At 41.7% G+C, this 23,454-nt stretch overlaps 1 protein-coding gene across 10 annotated transcripts in view; it reads right to left on the bottom strand.

Annotated features, from left to right (window-relative positions):
* Nucleotides 1-23,454, bottom strand: part of FOXP1 (forkhead box P1) — a 595,386-nt gene that overhangs the window by 151,923 nt on the left and 420,009 nt on the right. For 2 of the 10 annotated variants that reach the window (XM_057705383.1, XM_057705382.1), the window contains exon 1: nucleotides 10,447-10,807. The exons of 7 other annotated variants lie outside the window; for them this stretch is intronic. In XM_057705383.1, coding sequence (XP_057561366.1) covers nucleotides 10,447-10,632 — 186 coding nt within the window. In that variant the 5' untranslated portion in view covers nucleotides 10,633-10,807. Of the gene's footprint in view, nucleotides 1-10,446; nucleotides 10,871-23,454 lie in introns of those variants that run through there. One more of the 10 variants, XM_057705381.1, reaches the window with a different exon arrangement.

Below are 23,454 nucleotides of genomic sequence, written 5' to 3'. Positions count from 1 at the left end.
ATTCTTTGCTTTACTTTTTGCTTTAAAATCTAACAAATATTGCAAAGACATGAGTACAGGTAGGTTGGGAGTGTGTGTGTGTGTGTGTGTGTGTGTGTGTGTGTGTGTGTGTGTGTATTTAATGTAGGCAATCCATTAGAGGGTACTTTCTTAGGAGAAAAGAAAGCAACTGCCATTTCCTTCTCCTTTTTTAAAAATTTAATTTTTTTTTTTTTATTTTTAGAAGAGCTGGGATGAAGGAGAACAGAGTTACGCAACTGTGTTCTTGCACCATGCCATGATTCACCAGCATTAGTGCTGTAGCGTTCAAGTGCCGTCTCACGCACCTACTACAGGAGGCATGGACACAGAAATACCAGAAGCCTGTAGACAGGAGGAGGCATTTTGCTATAAGCTCCACCCCCAAAGGAAACCTAGGAAGCAGAAAAAGGGTCAGCAAACTCTATATTCACTTGCAGTTATGAATAACCTTTTTTATTTGTAAGGCGCATAGAAGATGCTTCCTGCCAAGGAAGGTCAAAGTTGGGAATTTTCATGAGACAGAAAGAAAAAGGGTATCCTTGATCCTCTCGCAAAATCAGCTGAAATAAGCTTAATGGCTACAAACAGTCAGAAAGCCTGTTTGAAGTCTCTTATAAGAGCAGGGAAAAAAAAAAAAAACAACCCACCATCATCCTCTTACTCCATACACCTATTAACATAGGGCCCCATAACCACCTTGTTGAGGCTCCGGTTGGCTGCTCCTGGCTGGAGCCAGTGCCAGACGCTGAATCACCACCACCGAGTCTCCGGCACCTGAGTTGTACTTGGAAGGATTCCACTCAAGCACTGCCCAAGCCTGAGCCTGTCTAACTCATGAGAGTTGACAAGACCACAGCCTGGGGTGCTATGACTGGAGGCAACATCAGCATTGCAATGAAGTAAAACAGAAGTCAAGTTCATTAGAAAATGTCTAAAATGTTAAGCTGGACACTGCATCAAACCCATTTCCCCTTGTTAAGGAAGGACCAGACTGTATCCAAAAACAAATAAATGAACCGGCCCCCAGTTCTTCTCCAAGTTCCCCTAGAAAACAGGATGGAAGGGGGGAGGCTAATGCAAGAATAAATGAATCAAAGGGATCTAATAACTCACTGTATTAACCTGCTGTTTTCTGCAATTGCCTTTTATGAGGGTGCAGCCCGGCAACTCTCATTATGAATAATCCAGATTCTTATCTTTTCATACCTTGGAGTGAGACTTGCTCATTTTGAAAGCTGCAGAAGAATCTGGCTGGAATCATGCTCAAGGCAGAGGAGAATTTTCTATGATTTTACTAGCAACACTGAACTTAGTTTCTGCTCAAGCAAATGATGCTGTATCCCTGTTTCTTCTTGTAATGTAAGCCATACGTCCTCGAGATGCCCTAAGAGGAAATAAACCCTTAGCATGCTTCACTTCACCAATTGCCTTCCTTTCATAACCTGAATTTTGGGCAAAGAAGCAACAGTGAGAACCAAGTCCAGCTGAAACAAAAGACAAAAGGAAAAGGACAAAAGGAAGAAATAGAAATGGGAAAAGAAGGACCCAAATATGACTAATAATCTGAAGTTTGGAACTACTCACTCTTAGCCAAAGTTAGCCTAGATAGAAAAAAAATCCAAACATTTTTCACTCACTCACACTTCTCAAAGCAGTTATTGCAAACAGCAAAGATTACACTTGTATAAGAACTTAAGAAATGAGGCACATCTGGAAACACAGGGGCAAGTGGAGGGTAGTGTCTAGAATTCTAAAATAAAAACAATGTATTGCATTGCTTACTATGTGCAGGCACTAGGCCAGTTAGTTGCTTTACACTTTTTATTTTTCTGTTCCCAAACATTTCTAAGGGAAGCAGGGGAAGGGTTTATGATTATCAATTTAAAGTGGAACAACTAAGATGATGAGGTTTGGTGACTTGCCCAAGGTCACAAGTCTAGTAAGTGGTTAGGACAGAAATACAAAAACAAACAAACATTGTCTCCTGAGAACTTGATACTCCCATTCTACCAAGGTCAATGATTAGACCAAATATGGCCAAGCGTAATTCTGGCAAAGGCACATGCAGTCCTACAGAGCCAAAATCGCATGGATGAATGTGCGCCCGACTGACTTCGGGATGAAGCGAAAGGCCTCTTCATGGTATCACACTTCCAAACTCATTTGTCCCTTTTCTCCACACTAAACACTTGCTTTTTTTCACCGGATCTCCCAATTCCCAGGACTCTTGGAGTTACAGTCACATCTATAATTCTCTCCTTTGTTTTCTCTGCCCACATATACATGGCATCCAAGTATCTTCCCCATTTAAACTCTACCCTTTCCAGACAAATACTGCATGATCTGACATCTATCTATCTATATATATCTGTATAGAATCTATATAGATATATATAGAATCTAAAAGAGCTGAATTCAAAGAAGCAAAGAGTAAAACGGTGGTTGCCAGGGGCTGGGGGAGGGGAAATGGTGAGATATTGGTCAAAAGGCACAAAGGTTCAGCTGTGTGAGATGCGTAAGCTCTGGGGATCTAATGTACAGCACGGTGACTATACTTAATAATACTGTTATTGTATGCTAGAGATTTTCTAAGAGGATACATCTTAAATCTCACTATACACACAAAAGGGTAACTAGGTAGAGGTGATGGATACAATATTTAGTTTGATCGTGGCGATCTTTTCACAATATATTCATACATGAAAACATCAAGTCGTACGCCTTAATATAGATACCATTTCTTTATGTAAAAGCTATCTCAATAAAGGTGTTAAAAAATAAAAAGTAAATGAAATCTTTAACAATTAATAAAGCCTACCTTTTCCTAAAAACTCAATCTAATTCCTTCAAGCAGTTGAGGCCTTCCCTTGGCACCCAAGGGACCAGTGCTGATTGTGAATCCCTGTAACATCCTGGGTTTCTACTGCTGTGATGGCAGTCTCCAAGCAGGCAGACAGGAAGAAATGAACAAGCCCAGCTATCTCTGCATCTTCCTCAAAATTATCTATCCAGATTCACCCATCTTCTCTGGGGATACTGATGCTGTCACCACTGTCCTCTGATTTTAATCCTTTCTTCAAATCCCAGTAGGGACAAGTCCCCTGTTCCGTGGTTCAACTGAGCCAAGGTTCAACTTTTGCAAAAAGGGCTTTTCATAAAGCAAGCACTGGAGAGGCTGAGCTGAGAAAGCACAGATTTCTTCCCACAGTTTAACTGAAGTCCAGCCACAGCTCACGCACCTGGACACCTGAGTCTCTGCACCACCTCTGTCTAAGTTTGACCTGTCTCTCTCTACCCACCAGGCATGGCTTTCAGGTCCAGCAGGATTTCTGGCCCCTATTTTTCCAATCCACTGTAGATTCTAACATTCTACTATAGTTGCTTACTTCTTGTGTGAGTGGTGGGGGGAGGGGGTGTTAACTAATTGTATTAAAATTTTTTTCTCTGAATGCTTTTTTCCCCTCACTTTTATTGAGATGTCATTAACATGTAACACTCTAATAGTTCTAGGTGTACAACATGATTATACGTTAGCCAAACAACAAGTTTAGCTAACATCCAGCACCTCACAGTTTCAATTTTTTTTCTTGTGATGAGAACTTTTAGGATCTACTCTCTTAGCAACTTTCAAATATACAGTGCAGTACTATTAACTTCAGTCTCATGCTGTACAGGACATCCCCACAACTTACTTCTCTTTGTAGCTTTTGACAAACTTCACCCATTTCCCCAATCTTCCACCTCTGGCAACCACCAATCTATTCTTTGTTTTTATGAGTTTGATCACATTAGATCCCACATACAAGTGAGCTGATATGGTATTTGTCTTTCTCTGTCTGACGTATTTTACTTAGCAGAATGTTTTTAAGGTCCATCTGTGTTGCTAAAAATGGCAGGATTTCCTTCTTTGTATGGGTGAATAATATTCCTCTGTGTGTGCGTGTGTCTGTGTGTGTGTTTGTATATGTATACCACATTTTCTTTATTTATTCATTCATCGATGGACACTTAGGGTTTTTTTTCTGTATCTTGGCTACTGCAGATAATGCTGCAGTGAACATGTGGGTGCAGATATCTCTTCCAGATAGTGATTCATTTCCTTTGGATATATAACCAGAAGTGATATATAACCAGAAGTGGAATTGCTGGATCTTTTGGCAGTCCTATTTTTAATTTTTTGAGGAACTTCCATATTGTTTTCCATAGTGGTTGCACCAATTTACATTCCCCCCCCCAGCAGTGCACAAGGGTTCACTGTTCTCCACAGCCTCACCAACACTTCTTTCTTGTCTTTTTAATAAGAGCCATTCTAACAGGTGTGAGGTGACATCTCACCGTGGCTTTGATTTGCATTTTCAATTAAATGCATTCTCAAAACTGTTCTGGTTCCTGGCCACGGGGGACGAGGAAGATAACAAAAGTTGCAATTTTGTGAGTGTGTATTGCCTGACAAGTATTAAACAGTATAGACACACAATCTCATTTAATTTTCACAATCCTGGGGCTTCCCTGGTGGCACAGTGGTTAAGAATCCGCCTGCCAACGCAGGGGACATGGGTTTGAGCCGTGGGCCAGGAAGACCCCGCATGCTGTGGAGCAACTAAGCCCATGCCCCACAGCTACTAAGCCTGCGCTCTAGGGCCCACGAGCCACAACTTTTGAGCCCACGTGCTGCAACTACTGAATCCCACGCGCCTAGAGCCCATGTTCTGCAACAACAGAAGCCACCACAATGAGAAGTCCACGCACCGCAATGAAGTGTAGCCCCCACTCGCTGCAACTAGAGACAGCCCGCACGCAGCAACAAAGACCCAACACAGCCAAAAATAAACAAATAAATTAAAAATAATTTTCACAGTCCTTTGAGTCATTATTATAACCAGTTAACATATATGGAAATGTAGGAACAGAGACATTAAATTCTAAAGATTATATGAGATATACATAATCTTTAGCACAGTATCTGTACATGACATTACTTATTTAGTGGAAGCTAGTACTCCAGTACACTGCCCCATTCATAAGAAAATATATTTTGTGGGAAACAAAGATTCCTCTTCCCCACTGATCTCAAACCATTAGCCACCCTCTTCAGAGAGACACTGAGACAATCAAAGCATGCTCTATTCAGCCCAGAGGAATCTAAGGCAGACAATGTCCATTGTAGGAAAAGCAAACTGAAGACAAGGGGGCTGATGTGATCTACGCGTGGTCACACAGATGACTTGCAACTGAGAGGCCTGTGTCCTTCCGCTGGCAGAGGCATTTGAGCAAATATGGCTCTTTCCGACTCTCACGAAACCCTAACCCATGCCTTGCCTTGACTCATAGAATAATACAGTGGGAATGGCTGGCTAGAGGCCAAACGGCGAGCCAGAGGGGAGACGAAGGTACTGATGATACACCTGCCAGGTCATGAAGAAGAAATGATGGCCAACGCTTACTGAATGCTAACTGCATATCTGGCTTGGTTCTCAATTGTTTCACGTAAACAGAAAGTTTACCAAGTAAGCCAGAGGTCACACCGTCTGGCTTAGAATCCCTTCCCTTGTACTTTAAGAATGTCACAACCCACAATGGCCACTAACCGGCAGGTCCATGGGTTTGGGATTCCTGCATTCACATGGAACTAGAGCCACTTGCTTGACATGACAGATCTTTAGAGAAAAATTTAGAACTGTCTAGAGGAATATATTTGGTTAATACAAGCCACACTCAAAGGTACTTCACAGTGAACTTTTTGAAGATTTGATCGCTCTGGCTGAGGAATCAGAAACACTTTCTTAAAAGGGAGGGTAAAGACAAAACTGTGTTCGTGACATGGACAGAAGCGTTCACAGAGTTGTGCCCATCGGGTGACAACGATCTTTGGAACTTCTGGTCACTGCAGCTTAGCATAAGGCAGAACTTGAGTCTTCAGGCATGAAGAAATAGGGATTCCCTGGGAATCTGGGGGGAATTACTGGTTTTGGGAAAAGCATAACATTTGCAAAGAAAGAGAGGTTTACTCTGTGAAACATTAATGTATTTCTATAGGAGCAGCATACATGGTAGTGAAGTGCCCACCAGACATTCTGCCTGGATTTGAACCCAGGCTCCACCACCTGCGAGCTGTGACCTCAGACAAGTTTCTTAACCTCTCTGTGCCTCAGTTTCTTCATCTGTAAGAATGGGAGGAAATATCAGTCCCTATATCATAATTAATACGTACAATGTGCACATGCTAGGGCCTGACACTGAGTAAGTGCTTCTGAAATAAGTCAGACAGAGAAAGATAAATATCATATCACTTATACACGGAGTTTCAAAAAAATGATACCAATTAACTTATTTACAAGACAGAAATAGACTCACATAGAAAACAAACTTATGGTTACCAAAAAGGAAGGGCGGAGGGATAAATTAGGAGTTTGGGATTAACAGATAGACACTACTATATACAAAATAGATTAACAAGGGCCTACCTACTGTATAGCACAGGGAACTGCAGTCAATATCTTATAATAACCTATAATGGAAATGAATTTGAAAAAATATATATATATGTATATGTATATGTGTGTATATGTATGTATATATCTGAATTACTGTGCTGTATGCCTAAAACGAACACATTGTAAATCAACTATTCTGCAAAGTAAAAAAAAAAAAAATGTAAAAATGATTACTCATAAGAGATGAAAAACGTGTAAATGAATTATGAAAATAAAAAGTCAAGTGTAATATCCTCATCTACACATGACACCCTGACAACATTTGGGGGCATGCTTACATAAATTACTTTTCTGAAGCAAAACCGGAATCGTTACTTAACACACTTTTGAAAATCACTTTTTTGAATTAAAAACTGATTTTGAATGGAGATTTTTCAAATCTGATTTCTATGTTCTGCTTCCAACAAACAACAGTGCTGGGAACCAAACAACGTAAATTCTATCCACACCCTATTCTAGAGACTTCCTGAAAAAGTTTTAATAAGACTTAAAACTGCAAACATCATGTTACTAATTTTTACTCCATAGAAAGGAGCCCAAGACACACAAGAATTCAAGAATCACGTTGTAACACTGAGGGTTAACAGAATGTTTCAATTCTTTTGCCCCAAAGCCCACAACCACAGAGTAACTTCTCACTTTGCACAGCCAATGAGCAGGGTCTGTTTCTTTGCAAAGAATCAACTAACTTGATTTTTGTGGAAGTTAAATTGCCAACACCATATTGCGTTAAAGTGAAACAAAAATCAAAATTTTAGCCATTTTATCTTAAAAAAAAAAAAAAAAAGTCTCCTAACTTGGACGCTAAAGAGATTAAAATTAAGCAATGATTACTCTCCACCAGCTCCTCCCTTCCATCTCCACCAGCACCACACACTAGATATATTTTCCAGTCCAGTTTCTTCATGGTAAAATACTTTCTCATGAGACTGCCTGTGGTCAGGGCTGAGTATGTCACAGGAAAAACGCTTCTCATGGCATCTAGATCATAACCCTTCCAGGTCTTGCCTGACCATGAAATACAGACACACCCGGAAATTATAAACTATGTTAACAACAGGACATTTCCCCACCTCAAAAGTCGGATCATCCTCGCAGCGTACCTATGTCCCAAGGGTGTTCCGAGTATTAACGAGTTAGCATTAGTCAGGCACTTTGATTTGCGCAGACAAAGGGCTCTGTATAAGTACAAAGTATGACGATCCAACCCAAATGTCTTTTGGAGAGTCACCCAAGATGACAAAAAGAGGCGGCGGAAAGGCTACCGCTTCTATGGTTGTCCTCCCCAGGACAAAGCCACCTCCCAGGGACACACATGCAGGGCGAGCCTGATGGAGCCTATGCTGTGTTTGAGTGTTGGCTGCATTGTTCCCTTATATAGTCAACGGAGAGGGAATCCCTCTGTGTGCATATTTCCAATCCACATTCCAAGACAGTATAGGCAATGAAACAGATTTTCAGCTGTGATTTATACGGCTCGATGTGACCGGGCCAGGCACTATGCTAGGGTCATGCCCATCACCGGGTCAGGGTGTGTACACATGCGGTAGCCCCTGTACAAAATCACGCTGTAGTTATTTAAAAAAAACGTGCCCACAAATGCACGTACACATAGGTCAGTGCGTGCCTACGTGTAAAGACTGTCTCCGTGCACTTATGCAAACGCCATCAGAGGATGGAAACAAAAAAATCAATACATAAATTTCAGCTTGCTCGTTTAAAAATCTACATTTCATGTAGATTTGAGCCTTTCCCTAAGTCTCTGGAGGACTTGATCTGAGAAAACCAACAGGCCTCCAGGTCATTATATAAACGACATAAGAGGAAACAGGGGAAGATGTTTTTGAGGGTGTCCTGGAGATCTGCAAGTAGACTCTTTGCAGGATCCCACCTGCCTGACATGTTCTAAGAGAGGAGCAAAAGTTGGCCAATAATAAACTATGCTGCTCACTGGTCACAGAAACTCTGGTATATTTTCCTTTAACTGAGCTGTTTATGTTTTGATGTGAAGTCAGAATACAGCCTTCAACAAAACTGTAAGCGCTACTGACTTGTCCAATGGCATCACTGTTTAAAACTCACACACACACACTCTCTCTCTCACACACTCATACACATCATAAAAGTAGAGCTACTGAGGCAGGCATCACTAAGAAAAGCATCTAGAAAAGCCAAACTACTGACCAACTAATCCTGGGAAATCCTGTACCATAAAACCATCCACCGCAATAGATTAATTCTCAGTAAAAGCCTGGCGAGTTCTCAGAAGGCCACAAGGCTCCTGAGTCTTAAGGGTTAACTTGGTTGCCTTGAAAAAGAAAATGACACATATAATTTCCTTTTATCATCAAACAATGCATTTATTCTCTTCTGCATGTCTGCTAAAGGGCATGGCTTTCTGAGTGGAAAACAAAACAGAACTTGGTCACATGTTTATTTGCTTCAGCTACTCCCTTCCCCTTCTGATAAATAACCAAACATGCCATCCAGAAAAAACAAAACCAGCGAGCTGGGAAATTTGATGGTCATCAAATAGACTGCGATACCAAGAAAAGCAGCCCACTGTTCCCACACTGAGTTTTCGGCCCCCACACCTACACTAACATCTGAGTAAATACCTCTAGTCACTCTTTCCATTTTCCCTGCAATTACTCCTACTGTTATACAAATTGTCCTTAAGGCAGTCATATAATTTTTTTTCTTGCAAAGTAGAACTTCTGAACATGAAAAAAGCCAGCCTAGCAAGAGCGATACACATATGTACACATACATACACTTATTTTATTTATTGAAATATTTTTTTCCATGGCGGGGGGGGGGGGGGGGCGGATAACAGAGCCTATTTTTTTTTCCTACTCTAATAGATGGCTGATGTAGATGCTAAAATTTAAGTATATTTAGTCTGGGGACTAACAAACAAGGTTTAGAGTAATAACAATTCCCTTTAGATCAAAAGGGCTAATTTTCCACTTCCTGTCTATTCCCTGACCAGTACATAGTGAAAAAATAAAATAAAATTAGCACCTGGCTTACCAATTACACCGGAGTTGGGGGTCAGGGTTGGGAGAGGGGTGTGGGGAGGGGAAGGGGGGCCAGAGGGACGTCCACAGCAGACAGGAAAAGGTGGACCCCTTTAAAAAAAAAATGTCAAACCGTGTGTTGAAAAAGTCATTTCAAGAGAAAGGACCCAGAGAGCAACCACATGGCTCTTCGGCACACAGGCAGCAGCCCCGGTCCCAGGGCTTCCCCTGCCACCCTCATCATCCACGATGCGCATTTTGAAAAGACCCTTCCAACATCAAAGTTAACAACCATCTTGCAAAGTGAGGCGGGGTTTCTCTTTCTTTTCTGCAGCCCACTCCGTTTAAGCAACAGTAATATGAATGAGATAATGACCGTGCTTGTTTCAGCAGTCTGACTTTTATTGGCATGAAATTGGTACAAATATTATCAAGACCGATTCACAAACGATGACGGGGTCACGATGCATACGTGGAGGACAGTCCTGCAGACACAGGATCACCAAGGCACCAGCCCTGTGCCCTCTCACGCTTGGTGATAACAGGAAGGAAAAGAACGCGACACAAAACAATCTCACAAATAAGCAGAACGAGGTTCTAATCTCCGTTCAAGCTCCTAAACCGGTCCTGATGACACCGGGCTGCTGACTTAGCTGAGAATAGCCAAAGACACATTTGAACGCAAGAGTGAATTAACAAGGAGTTAGAACGAACTGGTCCTCTCAAAGCTCCAAAAAGAAAAACGTCTTTGATGGAGGGGGGTGGGGGTGGGGGGAGAAAGAGCAGTAAACAAGTTGGATCATCTTATTTTGCCCTTCAGAGAATGTCTGTGCAGGAGCGGAGCCCTAGTTTTAAAAGTTTAACGCAGAGAAAATATTCCTTTTTTTTTTTTTTTTCCTCTGGACACTTACAGAGAAAATGAAGAGTTTGACCGAGAGAGCTCGCACTGTCTGCCTTTGGATTTCCGTCTTCTTGCTGTAGATGGGTTCTGGCTGCTTCTGTGAAGCGGGGGTTGCCGAGTGGTAAAAAAGATGTTTGAATAAACAGGAAGTCCTGTGCGGCTGAAGCACACTCGAGGAGAAAACACACTGGAACATTGCCCTTTGTAGGCAACCTCAGGGACGCCTGCCTCCACAGTAGCTGCCTGGGCTCTCGCTAAATGACAAAGAAACCACAAGAATTCCTCAAGTAATTCTTCACTTTCAAAGTTGAAAGATCAGTTGAAGCTTGCAGGTAATTTTCAAAGTTGCCATTCAGCACTCAAAGAAATCTATTCAAGCTACACTGTATCTAAATCACTCCAGGTCTGCAAGCAGGGACACAGCATCGGAAGTGTGCCCTGGCTAGTCCAAGTCCTAGCCAAACACAGCTCACTCACGCAGGCAAATACACAGCGACGGGGTTTTGGGAAGCCTGCTCTTGAGATATTTTTGTGGTGACATTAACATAGGCAGGATGCTTAAAAAAAAAAAAAAAAAAAAAAAGAAGAAAAAAAGGAAGAAAGGAAGAAAATTCAGATTCTGCAGACTTTAGAGGATTTTGTCACATGTATTTTTAAAGAGCACATCGCCTGCATTCCAGGGATATGCCCCTGAGCTTGCTTTTGCTGCTTTTCCTTTGCTCAGCAATCAACCAAACTACCTGTTTATCTCGAGACCCCTAGCTTGCCTACGTGAACACTCCTGAACCCGCCCCAAACTAATTATCAAAGTCCTGTCTTCCGTCACCCAAGTAACTTGACAGATACTGTAAAGAAAAGTAAACTGCTGAAGGCAGAGAAGTCAGTTTGAAAAATAGGATGGAGTTGCACAGCCATATTCGAGAAAAAAAAAAAAGAAAAAAAGAAAGAAAAGAAAAGGGGGAGGGTGAGAAGGGGAGGGGGAAAGGATTCCTTCTGAAAATGCACTGCTGCTGTGGCAATGCTCTTCTGCCATGGAAGCAACTGATTTGTTATTGAGCGTGGAATGCTGGGCTGTCTGTCATCCAGGTGCTAATACTCGGCTAAAATAACTCATTGGGAACTGTCAGTAGGATGTTTACATAGGCCCCAATCTTTTCTTCATAGAAGGAAATTTTTTACTGGAATTCATCTTCTTTTGATCTCACATTCAAAGCAACGGCAGCTTGATAGACATTCAAGTCTGAAAGCAAATCCAGACGCTGAAGATAAACCGCCAGAATATGACAGGCAGAAGCATCTAAAGCTTATAAAAACCAAGAGAACAGCATGTCGCCTGAGTATTACAATAGCAGAAATCAAGAGACATATTAGGTGGAACTGATCAGCCACAAAAACAGTTCAAAAGGCAGATCAGAGAAACAGAGGATGAGGCTAGGAGGGAAGAAAAAAAAAAAAAAAAGGAAAGATCTGGTTTACTGCCTTACCTCCCTTCTGAGCCCACAGCTCTTCGATGCCTGCCTCTCTACTTTTAGAAGGGGTGGAGTATCCAATTCAAATGTTCCTGTCTAACTCAGCCGGTCTAGCTATAAACGCTGCAAATGACCTCCTAGCAATCCATTTCCAAGGGGCAAGGGGAAGAGACAGACCTTCACCTCGCTCAGGGTCCAGCATGCTACATTTTATCAGCACCCCCTGCATCTGCTCTGTGATGCAGTTGCAAAAGGCACATAGGCTGTGCACCATGCAAGTGGGCAGCAGGAAAACCAACCCTCGACAGAAGAGCTCTAAGTGGTTCGACATGGGGCTGGAGACCTCGGAGCAGTCCAGTTCCCTGAAAATGGCTAACTGCTGAATGAACACAAATACTTCAGCCTCAGTCACACAGATGGATGCGTTCAGGCCGACGGATGGAAAACTGCTCAATCCCGACTCGCTTTGAAGTCAACTAAGGCAATTTCATAAAGGAATTATCGCAAGAACTTTCTTAGAGGCACACAATTATTTCTTTTAAAAATAAGCTGCTTATTCTAATTAAAGTCAGCGCGTATAATGAAAAAGTAATTCTCCCAACAATTTTGTACTTAAAGCTATTTGTTAACAAACACTGAATGTGAACAGGCAGCATCAGGTTAAAGGGCAGCAGAATTCCGCATTATAATTTAGCCTGCAGTTACTCCTGACTGCAAACACCTCCTGGGAGTACAGATCTTTTCTGCAGCACCCTTGGATTTTGAAAATTAGCCCCTCCCCCCGTTTCTGCATAATAGCCCAACAGTGCAATGTGGATTTAAAAACCTACTAACCAATTTAAAAAGCTGTAATCAGTTTAGGGTTTGCCTCATGCAAACAAGATTCCTGGGTAACTAAGTTACACATGTGAAAAACAGACAAAACAAACAAACACAACACAAACCCTCCCAGATTCTGAACTGATTTGGTAAAAGGCACCTTCGGTCACGCTTACACGGCTGTCTGATGTGCTAAGCTGGTCATTTGTCTTTAAACTGTACTAGTTCAATATATGAAAGTTGCCACTATTCTTCTCCAAGTTTAAAAAAAAAAAGTTACTTTTAATACTTACTCCCAAAGTCTGCCAACTAAATATTCTATGTAGCTGTAATGGTTCCATTTACCCGAAACAGGGAGGTTTACCACGTAAAGCGGAATGCAAATTCCTTTATATATTATAAAATACATTCTTGCTCTGCAAAGAATGCTGTCACTCCCATGATGATACAAGGAGCAGGAACACTCCATTTCTCACAGCCATTAAAAGTCTTTTTAAAAAATCTGCCATGTATAAAGACCTTCATTAGTATAATTAAATGACTGTTGGGTTTTTTTTGATATAAACAACTTTCGATCTGTTATTTAAAAACCTCATAATAAAATCATTAAAGAGCTACCATTTTTAAAAGAGAAATTGTCTGCTTAGGGCCATGGAAGAGTAGCCATGCTCTGGGTCGCTTCCTCTCTCTCCCTTTCAGACTTCTCCTGGACTTGAATGTCACCATAGACCTTGAATCCTTGAATGTGAAATGGCTTCACGCTAATTGCTCTAATTGCTTGAAGATGTGCAGGCAGGTGAAACCTGATCCCCGTGGCCATTGTAGAGACCAAGAACAACACTGGAATGTTTACACAGTGGTTTGATTTTAATAGACAGAAGGGCTGAGTTTAAGATAGCAGAAACACAGCTAATAGGTGACCTCTTAATGTAGTCCTCCTTTAAAAAGAAAGAAAGAAAAGACACACAACAAAAAACAATTTCATGTTCTGAAAGGCAGTGTCCTAAATGCCAAGGTTATTTGCTCGACTCTTGGAGTGAGTACACCTTACGTTCCACCTGACATTTACACCCGAAACTCTACCCCGAATACATTTTTTTTTTTACCTTAAAACAAAAAAGCACTTTATATGTCAGTCACCTTACAAACAGATTATGACGGTATGGTATTTCCAAGTAAGTGCATTTATTTAAATTTTAAATTGAATATTTTTCACTCCCGCAAAACGCCCTGTCCCTTAAAGGAGAAGCCTCGTATCTCCTTGTTTATTGCTTTGGTTCTTCTGTTCCCCTCCACCCCTCACCCCTGTTTATGGAATTCCTGACCCTTGTACATTCCTGGACTGCAGTTACAGTTGAATCCAACCCCTCTCATGTTGGTGCTTTACACACATGTGCATCCTTTTGGTGCCTTTTGCCTTTGTAACTGTGTGGGACTGTGGTCTGCTTCTCATCTAGAGGGGCTGAGGCAGCCAGGGGAGTGGCTGACATAGTTATTCAATGACAGTGGCCATTCTCCCTGGATATTTTAATGAATTGAGATGGATACAGAGGTTTGACAATGGCTCCCCAGAGCCCTCTCTTAACAGAGCACAAATGTAACCAACGCTGGACAGGAAATAACACTACAGCAGGACCAAGATAAAAATACAACAGCACCTACAAGGTGTCATTAACGAAAGGAAACCCACAAGGGTTAGGGGTAGCCTTAGACAGGTGTTGAGATATAGACACATATATGCATGTATCTCAAGGATCTGAATATACAGGAATGTTTCACACAGAGCCAAGGGAACACTGTGAAAGAGGAGCTAAGAGTTAAACATGTATTACAGAATATCACAAAGCAGTGAAATGATTTTTAAGGTTAAGCGGGGCAATTAAAAGCAGTAGATACACCTTGTAAATAAGAACAGAGAAGTAGGGAACACCCCACACAGCTGGGGGCACTGTCAAATGGCTGTTCTCTAAGCTATGCTGTGTATTAACTTCTGATAATGAAATATAAAATGCAGAAGAAAGGGGGGCGGGGAGTCCTTTTAAAGCTATGTAATTCTTTTAGTTGTATAAGCTAAGTAATAAATACAGGAGCTTCCACTGCCCTGACTATTTGCCCCTAAACACTGCAAGACAAAATGATGACACAAAAACAACTGGGTAGAACAACCCTTTCAAATCACAGCTGCTGACACACATTTATAGACACATACCTTGTTCTAAAAGTTACAATCTCCTATTAAGAAGTAATGCTTCCTTCTCTGAAAAAGGAGCGGGGTGGGGGGGGGGGCAAGTAACCATTTATCCATTTAAAGATTAAGTATAAACTAGTCCAAGCCAGTGAGAGGAACGTGGAGGGAAAAGTAAACAGGCCCTCACCGCCCCCCCCCACCCTGAAAATAGTTCCCCTCTGAAAGCTCCATGCAGTGAGTGCCTGGTACCAAGGGCTGCCCCGTTCCTTGGAGGGGTCAGGAAAGCTATGCTAAACCGACAGGTTCCGTTTACAGCAGGCCAGAACTTTGTTTGGATATACTGGCCTTGCTCCCCGCCAGCTTAACAACAGATGGCTAGAAAACTTTCATTATGCTGCACAGGACTGAACTGCAAACAATCCAGAAAACTGTGAAAAGTTTAACTCCCTCGAAACCGATGTGCCAAACCAGGGCCTGCCCAGAGCCAGGGAGCCAGTGGCGGGCCCAGGGGACCGTAGAAGTGATGGTTAAAACGAGAGCCCTTGCTCACTGCCCAAGTCAACTCAAGGCACCATTCCAGACGCCAGAACAGCAGCGACCCACCCAAGGCTTGAGTTTAACTGTTCAAAGCCCGGACCTTCTAAGGAGTTGGACTGACGGTCTCTTCTTTTTTTATTTCCCTAAAATGTGCTGTCAGACTTCCCCTCGCCTTGGGAGAAAGAAAACCTTTCTCCAGACAGTTCCCAAGCTCCCTTCCTGCTTTCCTTCCCTCTGGAAATTGGGAGGATGAGGCCAAAAAGTCTCACTCTAACACCCAGATTTAAATATGATTTATCCGAATCTGTCTGTAATTTAAATATTCATTAAATCGATTCAATCACACGAACCCTAATATCTCCTAATGCTCCAAGACAGGTTATAAATGTACCTTCCAAGGTTGAATTCAATGAGCAATCTGAGAGGTCTTATCACTGGAAATATGTTATTTTCATATTATTCCAGAAGTGAACACATGTGTTTTCCACAAATGTATTTGAGAAGCTACCCTTTCCGGTTATTGAAAGAAAATTGTGTTTATTACTCCTTTAGCATAGTGTAAACTCATAAACGTCAACAGAGAGTACAAGGAAAACTGTCAACTAAATATTGTTTCCTTCATGAGCTGTTCTTCCGAGTCAATTACGCCTTTCAACTTCTGGGGCATTGTATGATAAACTGGCAGTAAAAATCATTCACATTAATATACCATGGTGCCTTGCCTGCAAAAGGTAATTAAAGAAGTAAATGACTCATAAGAATAGACATATTAGCTGCAAAATGAAAGGCAACTGAGCTGCCACATAAAAATATGTACCATTAAGATACTGCATTTTCATATTCCTGTAATCAGCTTCAGTAGACTAATGCTTATTTAATCCAGTTCTGTGCTAAGTCCATCAACAACTGTTTTTTGCTGTTTTCTCCTTGACTGAACATTATGAGAGCAGGTTTGGAATAAATACTGCAATGAGGTTTTTGCCTCCTCAACTGAAGAACAGGTTTTTCCATTTTAAAATCTATTTTTCTTTCTCTGAGAAGTACAACGTTAAAAAAAAAATTACTGGTGGAGAAAAAGCATATATTATGTTATATAATATATATATTAAAAATGAGTGTGTGTGTGTGTGTGTGTGTGTGTGTGCGCGCTGCTAGCTAGACCTGTCTCTAAATGGCAGAACATTTCAGAGAAATCGTATTTGTTTCCACAGTCACTGTTCCTGACCCAGGCTATTATCAGCACAGGGGAAATGGTGTCAGGCCTTTACTTGCCAGGTCTCTGCTACCTTTATGAAGTGCTCCCTTTTGTTAATATGAATGATGTATTCCATTAACATGAGCAGGAGGAAGGCAGTTTTTCCCTCTGGCAGGGGTGGGAAGAGAAAGCAGGACATGAGGAGGGTCGTGGCAGGTGGGGAGGCAGGAGAGGACCCCAGACTTGCCTAGTGGACCCCGAGTTCCCATCCTCCTAAAGGGTTAGCCACCTGACCGGAGAGATCCAAGAGAAGTGATGGCCCCTCCAATTAGATGCTCTACTTTCCATTCTCTGCTTTCCAAACTGACATTTTGGCTTTCTTCTTGCCATCCTTCATTTCAGCGTTTCCTCACCAGGCCAGCCAACCCACGGGAAAGCATCATCTCTGCGGTCTGAGAGTTTTCACTCAAGTTGTTCACCTCTCTGCTTCTGAAACCTTGATCTTGACCAGTGAGATGGTCCTCCATTTGCTCTATTCATACTTCTGGGAACATTCAGATGCATCAAGTTTCTGGAGGCTGGGGAAATGCCTGTTCTTGTTGTGGAAATTAGGGCTCTTTGTTGATGACCAATGAAGGCCTAAGGCTTTGCCGATTCAGTTTGGGAGTTTTAGCTTTCAAAACTCTTGCAATGCCTCCAGTGTTCAAGCCAGCAATGAAAATCAGCCTATAAAACATTAGGATATCTGTCTTCTATTATGCTTGCCAGCAATTTGCTCACTTTCAATAACATCCAGAGGCATCCAGACGGGGTCCTCTAATTTATAAGAAAATCCAAAAGAGATTCCAGACTTCCTTTTTTTTTTTTAAGATCATAGGTTTTCAACAAAGTTCTAGATTTCTACATAAGTTGCACCTTCTTCCCTTCCCTCCTTCTGTGAGTATAGAGATTTCCGTGGCTTTAAAACTGATGAGCAGCTAGCCAGGCCCTCAAGGACAGGCCAGGATGTGAGGACAGCCCTACAAGGACCCTCTGCTGCTTATTTATCTTTTAACGGTTCTCAGAACTGCCAAGAACCTCCCAGATCTAGGCTTGATCTTTCCTTGTAATGTATTAGTGTCTCAACATTCGAGCAGACATCACTTGGAACCACAATTAACGAGCTCTAGTCCTTTTCCTAATTAAGGAACAAAGGTTTCTATGTGCACACACACATGGAAAGAGAAGAGAAGGCTTCTAATTGCTTCAAAATGGGATTTTTCATATTCAGGAACATAATGGGATCGGGAAAGAAGAACATTTCCAATATCCTCTGCAAGTAAGGCTTTACAAAATATTGTTAGCTGTTCATAATACATCATTATCAAAAAATGGAAAGTTATGAATACCATGCATGTAACCTTTGTCTTCACATGAATTAACCTATAGGTACGAATACAATGATACAGGAATTCATTTTTTAAAATACAATAAAAAAAAAAAAAAAGAGGCCCTTCTCTAAAAAAGGAAAGGCGAGAAGGCCGCTCCTCTGAGCCTGATATTCCTCAGACCTTAGCAGATTAGGATGCAAATGTGTAATTAAGAAAGATAACCCCAGTTTTTATAGTAATTAGGGGCTGTGGGAAATAGCATATTATCTCTCCAAAGTGTTACAAATATACCACACTTCTAAATAACCTGCAATGCTTGGAAAGCAGACTCACTACCAAGGACATAGCTGCTCTCAGTGAGGGAACAGTAAATGACAGACTGGCGTTCAAGTCCATTAGCTGCTATGTGAGAGCAGCACATTCACTAGCACGCGACCTGTGAAAAATCTTAGATCTCTTTAAATCTTTGAATTGGATTACTGCATTAATTCTTAAGAACTGCAATCCTTCAACCAAGTCAAATTACCCTCATTAACAGTGGAAAAACTGCCTCTGCAATAAGTTTAAAAAAAAGATATTTATTACCTATAATCACTTTCAGATACTTCACCTAGAAATATGATGAATGTAGGCTAACAACTTTGAAAATGGTGGCATCCTGATTTCACATGTTAATTTCAGATTAAAATAAAAATGACAATATGTGCATGGTGAAAACAACTTTTCCACATCTATAGGATATTTCCTTTTATTATTATAACCCTCTGATAAGAAGCGAATAGTCCCATTTTACAGGAGAGGAAACTGGGGCATACACGGAGATATTGCATGAACTATCCAAGCTCTGCCAGTTAATTTGGGGCAGGGGAGTCTCCTGGCCCTCTGTTCTGGGTTTAGACTGCGGGAATTAAATTGGAAATACAGACTTCCAACGCCACTGCAACGCCATGCATGGACTCCTCTAAATAAGAGCCTGACAGATTCCGAGCAACTTTTGGTACTTTATGGCAAAAGTTCTTTGAAGCCCCACTGACTGCTACTCCTCAGCTCCAAGGATGCTATTGCTTTGGTTCTATTACTTCCCCGTACAAGCTGGGACAGGAGAGTCCTCCCCACCAAAAAGAGGAGCAACTGGGAAGGGCTTAAGCAGAGACAAGCCAGTCTGTGTTTATTGCAACACACGATTTTTCTATCATGTATTAAGGAATGGGAAAAGGCAAACAAGACAGACACAAGTTGCCTTCCAAACCTGACAGTAACCAATATGTCTAAAGGGCTATAATAAAATGCTAACTGGAGTTCATAATAAAAACCCTGAGGAACTACAAAGCCTCTGGAGTGACTTCTGAAACATTAGGAAAAAAATAAGGTAGATAAATCGTGTGCTGGATAGTTGTATGTGAAATACATTTATTTCAAACTAGGTAGTCCTTAGTTAGTACATGATGCTAAAAATCGATTAAGTAGACTATTATCTCCAATGATCCTATAATCTACCATAACCTTCTTTTCTTCAACGATTTCCAAACAGCAGTTGTTAAGGTGAGCACTTCAATTCCACATCAGATACGCAGGGCCGTGGTGAAGTCTAATCATGGAAACAGCATTTATCAATCTCAATGTGAGTCAGGCATTTGCATTCACTGCCCTTCTGTCCTTCCAATGACCTTTCAAGGTGCGAATTATTCTACTCATTTTACAGAGGAGGAAAACAAGGCTCAGGGAGCCTAACTTGCCCAAGGTCAAGTGGCTTCTAAGTGGGTCTATGACGGCCTGGAGGTGAAGGTGAAGCTTAGGAGAAAAGTCAGAGAGAGGAGCTGTTCACAGTAGGCTTGGGAGGAAAGAGGCCTCTGTCTTGGGGCATTAAAACTTTGCAGGAAACTGTGATCTAAACATCAGATGGTTCACGATTTGTAGACTTCTCACCCACCTTCTACCCACAGGCAGCACATGTTTCAAAGGACAACATGGAAACTGTTCCTCTTTGGCACCACCATTTGTAGAGTCTCCCCTCTCTCTCTTTCAAGAGCTTTGTGACGGTCAATCGGGTGCTTTTCAAACAATAAATGCTTTAGCAGTGACCTCATGATTACCTTGGTTCACTACTCTAACCACCTTTCTAAACAAATGTTATAGTTACCTTCTCTACAATACCTTCCATTTACACACCAATTAAACACATAATTTTTGATGCCTCCTCTGTACCAAGCACCGTCTGGGCACTAGGCCCATGAAGGCATGCCTTCCAAGGCTTACGGTCTATGGGAAATAGAGATAAGACATTGGCAATCCACAAATCCAGAAATAATTAGGAAGCCATTACAAAGGAAGCCTGACAACTTCACATACTTGTCAATCTTAACCTACTAGGTAAGGCCATCAAGAAATTTGTCCACGAGGAGGTGACCTTTAAGATGAGACTTGCAAGTAGAGAAGGAATCACACAGCCAAGGAGCAGAGAGAGAAAGCTCAAGGAGATGGACCACAGAGGCTGAGAAGAAAGGTTGAAACAATGCTAAAAAAAAAAAAAAGGGAACTTACGGAATAGCTAGTGACAGTTAATTGAGTAGTTCAACAATATTATGCCTACCTCATCCTTTTTCAATCCTGTTAAGACAAAAACTTGCACAAATTACGAATATGCTTTTAATCCAATGGCCTGATAAATACAAAATGCAGCAGGCTACCAAAAAAACATAAAAGAATTTATGAAATTACTACTGAAAAATAAATAGCTTAGTGCTGGCCCTTGTTTCTGTCTGTCTTTACCTTTTTTAACACTGTAAAGCATTGGTGGTAGGCAGAATTCTAAGATGACCTCCCACTTTCCAACCCCTCATTTCAGATATTCATTTAAACACTAATCAAGGTATTAACGTGAATGATTTTGCAGCTGTAATTATGACCCAAAACGACCTGACCTTAGGATAGGGAGATAATCTGAGCACGCCTGAAAGAATCACATGGGCTTTACATTTTAGAGTTCATATTAGAGTTTAGATATCAGAGATGGAGAAAGTCAAACATTCAAGAGCACAAGAAAGATTTGTGTACCACTGTTGGCATCAAGGCAGAGGAGGTCACATGGCAAGAAATGTGGGCAGCCTGTAGAAGCTGAGAGTGGCCCCTGGCTGACTGATACCAGCAAGGAAATGAGGACCTCAGTCCTACAACCACAATGAACTGAATTCTGCCAACAACCTGACTAAGCTAAGAAGTAGATTATTCCCCAGAGCCTGCAGATAAGAATTCAGTCTGGGTAATACCTCTGACAGACTCAATCTTCTGATACTCTGAGCACAGAAGCCAGTAGCTCTGTGTCTGGGCCTGTGACCTACAGAACTGTGAGCTAACAAACGGATGTCTTAAGCTACTACGTTCCTGGCAATGTGTTTACATGGCAACAGAAAACTGATATATGTAAAGAGATGAAATCACATTGCCTGTATCTTAAGTACATGGAATGGCTTCTCTTGCTCAGTGAATAAGAGCTTAAGTGGAAGAGAGGAAGGGAGAAGGGGAGAAGACAGGAGTGGAGGGGAAAGGAAAGACTGAGCTTGCTTTCTGGTCCTGGAAGGACCAACATGGCAGACCAGGATAGGCCACTCACTTCTCTCTGGGCCTCACCTTCTTCACGTATAAAGATGACAACAGGAAATGGTGAGGGGCATCTTTGGAGAACACACAGTTAAAAACGCTTTGAAAGCTGTAAAAGAACAATTCAAGTTATGTTTTATTTTTGGTACTGCTTTCCTGAGCCTTTTTGATTTTTAGTTTGCTTTTCCAGTTATTCCAATTACCTATTCTAATACTGATCAAGAAACAAACATGGAATCGTCCCTGGATGGAGAAGAAAAGAGCACTGCAAACCATTCTGGAGGTTCTTAACAGTCCATGCAAGAGGTGGGGATACCTTTCAGGAGAGAAGGGAAAAGAGGTCAGCTTGGGTCCCTGGTGAGGAAAACCAGGTCTCCCATTTTCCTTCATCCATTTGTTCCTCAGTCATTTGGAAGGTGGAGCCAGACAGCCTGGGTTCCAATCCCAGTTTCACTTCAGACGCTGATTTAACCACTCTGTGTTAACGGTTTTCAGGGGTGTGAAAGGGAAGTAATGACACCACTATCTCCCAGGGTTGCTATGAGGAGTTAGTGAAATAATATACTGACTGCTTCTTCAACCTATATGTCCATTGATAACAGATAAAGAAGATGTGGCAAATATATACAATGGAATATTACTTGGTCATTAAAAGGAACGAAATTGGGACATCTGTAGAGACGTGGATGGACCTAGAGACTGTCATACAGAGTGAAGTAAGTCAGAAAGAGAAAAACAAATACCGTATGCTAATGCACATATATGGAATCTAGAAAAATGGTTCTGATGAACCCAGTGGCAGGGCAGGAATACAGACACAGACATAGAGAATGGACCTGAGGACACAGGGAGTAAGGGGAGGCTGGGACGTAGTGAGAGAGTAGCACTGACATATATACACTATCAAATGTAAAACAGATGGCTAGTGGGAAGCTGCTGCACAGCACAGGGAGATCAACTCCATGCTTGGGGACAACCTAGAGCGGCAGGATAGGGAGGGTGGGAGGGAGGCTTAAGAGGGAGGGGATATGGGGATATATGTATACATATAGTTGCTTCACTTTGCTGTGCGGCAAAAACTAACACAACATTGTAAAGCAATTATAACTCCAATAAAGACGTGTATGTGTGTGTATATGTGTGTGTGTGTATATATATAAACAACAACAAAAAACAACTGCTTCCTAAGACAGTGTCTGGTACCTAGTAAGCACCATGGAACTGTTGTTGTTGTTACCATTGCTATGGATTCCAGAATAGAAGCTACTTTTTCTTCCCCCAGAAAGTCTGTTCTCTCCCCAAGGGAATTTGGAAAAATTTGTAAGATGGGGCTCAGTACATACGTAACAATATATCTATAATAAGGATTTTACCACTAATGCTTTTTCATGGTACACTATAAAACCCATCTAATCTCCAAGGAAAAAGCGAGAAAACCCCTCCACAGTCATGATTTTGCCACATAATTTTACGTTTGCTCAAAGGGAAGAAAGAGAGTATCCAGGTTTTCAAAACCAAGATGTATTGCTTTTTAACAAGTAGTTTGGGCAAAGCCAGAAGATTCCCCTGCTGAAAGAGCAAGAGGAGGTAAGGAATTTCAGCCAGGGGGTCAGAGGCCAGCGCAGCCAGGGAAAAAAGGCAAAAGTAAAACAAAATAAAGGCTGACTTTCGCCTGTGAGTCCAGGGCACAGACTTCCTTCTCATCCTCACTGCTTTATTGTTGTTTTTCTACCCGGGCTGACGAGTGAGCGTTAAAATCACTCTTCTGAACTCACAGCTGAGTGGGCAGGGCAGCCCCCAAAGCAGGCACTTGGGGCAACGCAGTGAGCCCCTCCACAGGGGG

This window comes from Hippopotamus amphibius, chromosome 13 (genome assembly GCF_030028045.1).
Source record: "Hippopotamus amphibius kiboko isolate mHipAmp2 chromosome 13, mHipAmp2.hap2, whole genome shotgun sequence".
Taxonomy (NCBI): Eukaryota; Metazoa; Chordata; class Mammalia; order Artiodactyla; family Hippopotamidae; genus Hippopotamus; species Hippopotamus amphibius.
Note: the sequence above shows the minus strand (reverse complement) of the source record. Positions and strands in the feature narration are given on the sequence as shown.